This window comes from Lonchura striata (genome assembly GCF_046129695.1).
Source record: "Lonchura striata isolate bLonStr1 chromosome 14 unlocalized genomic scaffold, bLonStr1.mat SUPER_14_unloc_2, whole genome shotgun sequence".
In the NCBI taxonomy this organism is placed as follows: Eukaryota; Metazoa; Chordata; class Aves; order Passeriformes; family Estrildidae; genus Lonchura; species Lonchura striata.
This window is the reverse complement of record NW_027461075.1, coordinates 130,606-136,605: the sequence shown is the minus strand read 5'-3', so window position 1 is coordinate 136,605 and position 6,000 is coordinate 130,606. Positions and strand designations below refer to the sequence as shown.

The window sequence follows — 6,000 nt, the reverse complement described above, 5'->3', positions numbered from 1 at the left end:
GCTCTGTGCCCCATGGCCTCCCTGCTGGGCAGCCTCTGCCAGCTCCTGCAGAGCCCGTGGCACCTGTGGGGCTGCACAGACAGCCCTGCCCGGGCTCTGCCGGCCTCGGGGCCAGCAGAGAGGCGGCCAGGGCTGGCCATGGCCGGGAACAGGCCCTGAGCCCCGCAGGAGGATGGAGCTGGGCCACAGCCAAACTCAGCCCAGGGCAGAGCTGGGCTCAGCAGCCAGGGCTGCCCAGGGCTGGCACAGACAGAGGCTGGCGCTGACAAATGTCCTGGGCCCCTCCCTGCTCTGTCCATGGCCCAAGGGCACAGAGCAGCCTCCTCTCTGGGGCTCTTGCCTGTTTTCAATGCCTGCCCAGGCGCTGGCCCTGCCCCACAAGGCCTGGGCTGAGTCCTGCCCCTGCCCGCTCAGCCGGGCTGAGATGGACACTGATGGTTTCTGTGCCAGGCTCTCCCAGCCCAGCCCAGCTCCCTGCCAGCTCTGCCAGCTGCCCTGAGCTCTGGGCAGCACCAAGGGCCTCTCCCCAGCACAGCCCAGCCGGCTCTGGCCCCACAGCTCTGCTCAGCCCAGGCTGCTCTGGGCACTGCCCCACGGCCTCAGCCCCTGCCAAGGGCACAGCAGCAGCTGCAGCTCAGCCAGGACTCAGCCCCACCATGGGGGAAGGGGCTTGGCCAAGGCCAAAGGAGCTCCCTGGCTGCCCTGCTCCCCTCTGCCTGAGGTGCTGAGAGCTCTGCAGCCCCTCCTGCCATCCCATCTGCCCAGGCCAGCACAAGAGCCCCGGCCCTGGGGCCCTCCAGAGCTGCTCCTGCTCCAGGCCCAGGGCCCATCCCAGAGCTGGGGCAGCCACAGAGCTGTGCCCATTTCTGCTCATTGCTGCTCTGATGGGGATGCATCCTCAGCCTCCTGGAGGTTGCTGATGAATTTTACTGCTCCAGCGGCCTCTTCTTTCTTGAGCTCTTCAGTTACAGAATTCAGTGAGAAAAGCCCATAAATAATTGTTCAAAATGCAAAAAAAAAAAAAAAAAAAAAAAAAAAAAAAGCTGCTGGGAATATATTAAGTTTTCAATACTTCTGTGGTAAATGAAACAGATTTCGGAAGTGTATTCAAAGTGAATATACTGTATTGAAAACAATGCAGAGAGAACAGTTTTGTCCTGTTTTCTTTTCCTGTTTTTCCTGTTTATGGACTGATATCAGCAATGTCCAATTGATATTGAACCCCAGCATCTTCTAATGCAGTCTGAACAGATATGAAAATCAAGACACTTCATGGCTGACAATCAATCAGACTTTGTCCGCACCAACTCCCCACCATTTCCCTCATACTACCCCTGGCACTCAAGAGTCTTTTCTTCTCAGAAAGGGTGAGTGGGCATTGGAATGGGCAGGCCAGGGGGGAGGTGGCAGAGTCACTGTCCCTCTCCAGTGGCACTCAGTGGCATGGTCTGGGTGACAAGGCAGTATTAGGGCATTGGTTGGACTTGGTGATCCCAAAGGTATTTTCCAGCCTATTTGATTCTGTCATTCTGTGATGATTGGGACACTCTGGGGCCATTGTGAACCTGCAGGGCCTCATGGAACAAAGAGGACCATGGTGACACTGTGCAGCCCCATAGAACCAGGGCTCCATTGGGTGGTCTGGGGCCAAATGGAACCAGGGAGTCCCTGTGACACTGGGTCCTGGTGGAACCACAGAAGCCATGGTGACACTGGGGGGCCTCGTGGAAACAAGGAGTCCATTGTGACACTGACGGGACTTGTGGAACCACAGAGAGCATTGTGACAGTGTGGGACCTCGTGTGACCATGGGGCCTTTGTGACACCCTGGGGCCCCATGGAACCAAGGGGCCCCTGTGAAACTGCGGCACCAACGAGAACATTGTGACACTGTGGAGCCCCATGGGACCAAGGAGTCCATTGTCAAATTTTGGGGCTCCACGGAACCAAGGAGACCAGTGTGACAGTGCAGGGCCTGGTGTAACCAAAGGGACATTGTGACACTGAGGGGCCCATGGAACCAAGGACAGCTTTGCAGATGACACCAAGCTGGGTGTGAGTGTGGATCTGCTGGAGGGTAGGAGGGCTCTGCAGAGGGACCTGGACAGGCTGGACCCAGGGCCCAAATCCAACAAGGTGAGGTTTAACAAGTCCAAGTGCCGGGTCCTGCACTTTGGCCACAACAACCCCTGCAGTGCTACAGGCTGGGGACAGAGGGGCTGGACAGCAGCCAGGCAGAAAGTGACTTGCAGAGACTGATGGACAGCAGGCTGGACATGAGCCAGCAGTGTGCCCAGGTGGCCAAGAAGGCCAATGGCTCCTGGCCTGGATCAGGAATTTTGTGGCCAGCAGGAACAGAGTTGCTGTGCCAGCACTGATCTGCCCCCAGCTCTGCACACAAACATTGCTGCTGCAGCTCCAGAGAAGGCAATAAACGGGTCTCTCTGGAGAAAACTGCTGGGAGATTCTTTAGTTCCTTGAAAGCCACCAGTAGTGCAGCCCCTCATTGACACAGTCTGGCACAGGGAAGGTGTAGAAAAACAAAATGAGAAATGGCACAAAAAAATGACATTTATTGTAGAAAATATGAAAAAAGAAAAACAGAGGAAAAAAATCCCCATAACTAAACCAAGAAGAAGTACCAAAGATGACTTTTACTACAAGTGCTTTGCATAAATTGACTAGCAGTTTAATGTCCCTTAAAGCAACCAACCATCAGTCTCCTCAGTGCAGCCTTGAGCTCCTGGTTCCTCAGGCTGTAGATGAGGGGGTTCAGGGCTGGAGGCACCACCGAGTACAGAACTGACAGGGCCAGATCCAGAGATGGGGAGGACACGGAGGGAGGCTTCAGATAATAAAATATACCAGTAGTGAAGAACAGGGAGACCACAGCCAGGTGAGGGAGGCAGGTGGAAAAGGTTTTGTGCCGTCCCTGCTCAGAGGGGATCCTCAGCACAGCCCTGAAGATCTGCACATAGGAAAAAACAATGAACACAAAGCAACCAAATACCAAACAGGCACTAACTGCAATGAGCAAAAGTTCCCTGAGATAGGATTTGGAGCAGGAGAGCTTGAGGATCTGGGGGATTTCACAGAAGAACTGGCCCAGGTCATTGCCATGGCACAGGGGCAGGGAAAATGTATTGGCTGTGTGCAGCAGAGCATTGAGAAAGGCACTGGCCCAGGCAGCTGCTGCCATGTGGGCACAAGCTCTGCTGCCCAGGAGGGTCCCGTAGTGCAGGGGTTTGCAGATGGACACGTAGCGGTCGTAGCACATGATGGTCAGGATGGAAATCTCTGCTCCAAAGAAGAACATAAAGAAAAAGATCTGAGCAGCACATCCTGTGTAGGAGATGGTGCTGGTGTCCCAGAGGGAATTGTGCATGGCTTTGGGGACAGTGGTGCAGATGGAGCCCAGGTCGCTGAGGGCCAGGTTGAGCAGGAAGAAGAACATGGGCGTGTGCAGGTGGTGGCCGCAGGCTACGGCGCTGATGATGAGGCCGTTGCCCAGGAGGGCAGCCAGGGAGATGCCCAGGAAGAGGCAGAAGTGCAGGAGCTGCAGCTGCCGTGTGTCTGCCAGTGCCAGCAGGAGGAAGTGGCTGATGGAGCTGCTGTTGGACATTTGCTGTGGCTGCACATGGGCACCTGTTCATGGAGAAAGGGACAGTGAAGAGTTAGAGGAGATGCCTGTAACGAAAGTTAAAGCCATTTCCCATACACCCTCCTCTGTAACACAGATGTATACACTTCTGTATTTGAGAGTTTTGTGATTTTCTTTTTATGCTGTCTCCATGTTTCTCCTGGTATTACTGGATATCAGAAACCCTCTGCATATCTCCATCCCATTGATGAATACAGTGAGTTTTCTGAAGAAAGATGATGAGTGGAGACTAAGAGGAGATGATTATTCATTCTGTTTGGAGCTTCTCTTGGCTTTCATTTTTCTCACATGAAGGATGTTCACACTCCCATGTTTCTCTTATAAACCCTCAGGTACAGGTAAGAGCAGATGGATCCACCACAGCCCAGCTCCACATTTGTAGCCAAGGACTGACCTTGCACATTTCACCAACCCAGCAGCATTTTCAGTGTCACAACACCTTTACCTTTCCCCATAAATCTCATAAATCAGAGATTCTCTAGGACAGGTTGGCACCCAGCATTGAAGCTCCCAGCTTGGACTGAAATCTCAGGGACACTTCCAAGTGTCCTTCTGATGGCACTGGATGAAGGGAGGTGCAGCTTCTTCCCTGGCTGCACTGCCAGCATTGCCCAGAGCCGGGCACTGGGGACAGCTGTGTCACCCTGAGCCAGCTGTGACCCCTGCCAGAGCCCCCAGTGCCGGGCAGCTGCTCCCAGCCCTGTGCTCTGCAGAGGGAACTGGGCCCGGGGCTGCAGAGCTGCCCCACGGCTCTGCTGCACGCCTTGGAGCCCCGGCCCTGAGGGCAGAGGCTTGGCTGGGGCACAGGAGGGAGGGGGCTTGTGCAGAGGGAGGGGCTGCACTGGAGGGGATCCTCTGGGCATCTCTAAACTCTCCCTGCCTCAGCATTTCTGGGATTTGTTTTCTCTCCTTCCCTGATCTTCTCTCTGCTTCCTGGAGATTTTCCACCTGCAGCTGTTTCCCTGTGCCTGAAATCTCCCTGCCAGCACTTCCAGACCCCAAATCTCTGTGCACTCTCCTTGGCCTGACAGAACCCTGCCTGTTTGCAGGGCACGGGCTGGGGGCAGGTTCTGTTTGCAGCTTGGAGAAAGGACAGCTCAGACTGAGCCTGATGGCTCCAGCAAAGGTGATGCTGGTGCTGTCCATGGACAGAGTGGCTGAAAGCACATTAGGGATCTCCTGTGAACCTACAGATCACTAAAAGTAGCAGTTCAGATGTCTCATGCACTTGTCAATATTCATAGTCAACCTTTAATATTTATCCTTCTTTCCCTGCCACTCTTCAATAGTAGACAGCTGACTACAAATTCTTAGGAAATTTCCACATTTTTATCAAAATCCTTGTCTTGGAAATATTCTGTGACTAATCAGAAGCCCTCAGTATGTCAGAGCTTCATGAGCATTTCACCTCCCCTGCACCAGAAATACTCAGTACTCACAGGATCTGTGGGCATTGGGATGTTCCAGCTTTAGGAGATCACTGCAGGAGCTGCAGCTGCATTGTCCTGCAGCCAGAGGTTCCTGTGCCAAGGGCTGGCAGTGATTCTGCCCCAGGCACTTCTCAGCCCCTTCCCAGCCCTGACTGATTGAAGCTCTCTGTGCCTCTGTGCTGTGCTCAGGCTGGCTGCAGGCAGTGCCCCAGCCCTGCTGGGCTGGCAGAAGAGCTGCTCAGCAAGTGGAATGTGCTTTTGAAGCTCTGCTTGGTTACCAGCATCACCCTCTGTGCCAGGAGCCCAGCCCAGCTTACCAGCACAGACACAGCACAAGGATTTTAATTACCCTCTCAGGGGCTGCTGTTGTTTTCATTAGTCTCATTCCCAGAGAGTGTGCTCAAAAAACTTCTCAAGAACTCAAAGTGTGATTGAAACACTGAAGTTTCTTGGACTTTTAATGGGTCCCACTGAGGGAAACGACTGAGAAAGTGTCCCCAAGTAGAGCATAATGCTGGAGCAGAGATGACAGCAAGGGACAAGCAAGGGGAAGGTGTCTCTGGTGCTGAGCAAACCTGGATGTGTTTCAGGAATGCAAAGGGCCCAGGCCAGAGCCCCAGCCCCTGGCAAGGCAGATCCTGTCCCTCCCTCATTGCTCAGGGCTCTTCCCGGGATGGGCACTGGCATGTGGGGCTGTGCAGTGCCAAGGGCAGGACCATGGGGCGGCCCCTGCCAGGCTGCTGAGCAGGGACAAGGAGGCACTGAGGCCCCAGGGCTGCAAGGGTCACTTGTCCCCTCGTGGCCTCAGGCCCAGGGCCAGCAGCCATGGCCAAAGGGCTGCACAGGTTGGCTCTGTCAGGGCCTTGCAGCTGCTGCACATCCCTGATCCCTCTGCAGCCCAGGCTGTCC

General features: G+C 54.7%; 1 protein-coding gene across 1 annotated transcript; it reads right to left on the bottom strand.

Annotated features, from left to right (window-relative positions):
• Positions 1-2,689: 2,689 nt before the first annotated feature.
• On the bottom strand, positions 2,690-3,622 carry LOC144248391 (olfactory receptor 14J1-like). Its single transcript, XM_077790552.1, has one exon. The coding sequence runs from the start codon at positions 3,620-3,622 to the stop codon at positions 2,690-2,692; it is 933 nt and encodes a 310-aa protein (XP_077646678.1).
• Between the last annotated feature and the right edge of the window lie 2,378 nt (positions 3,623-6,000).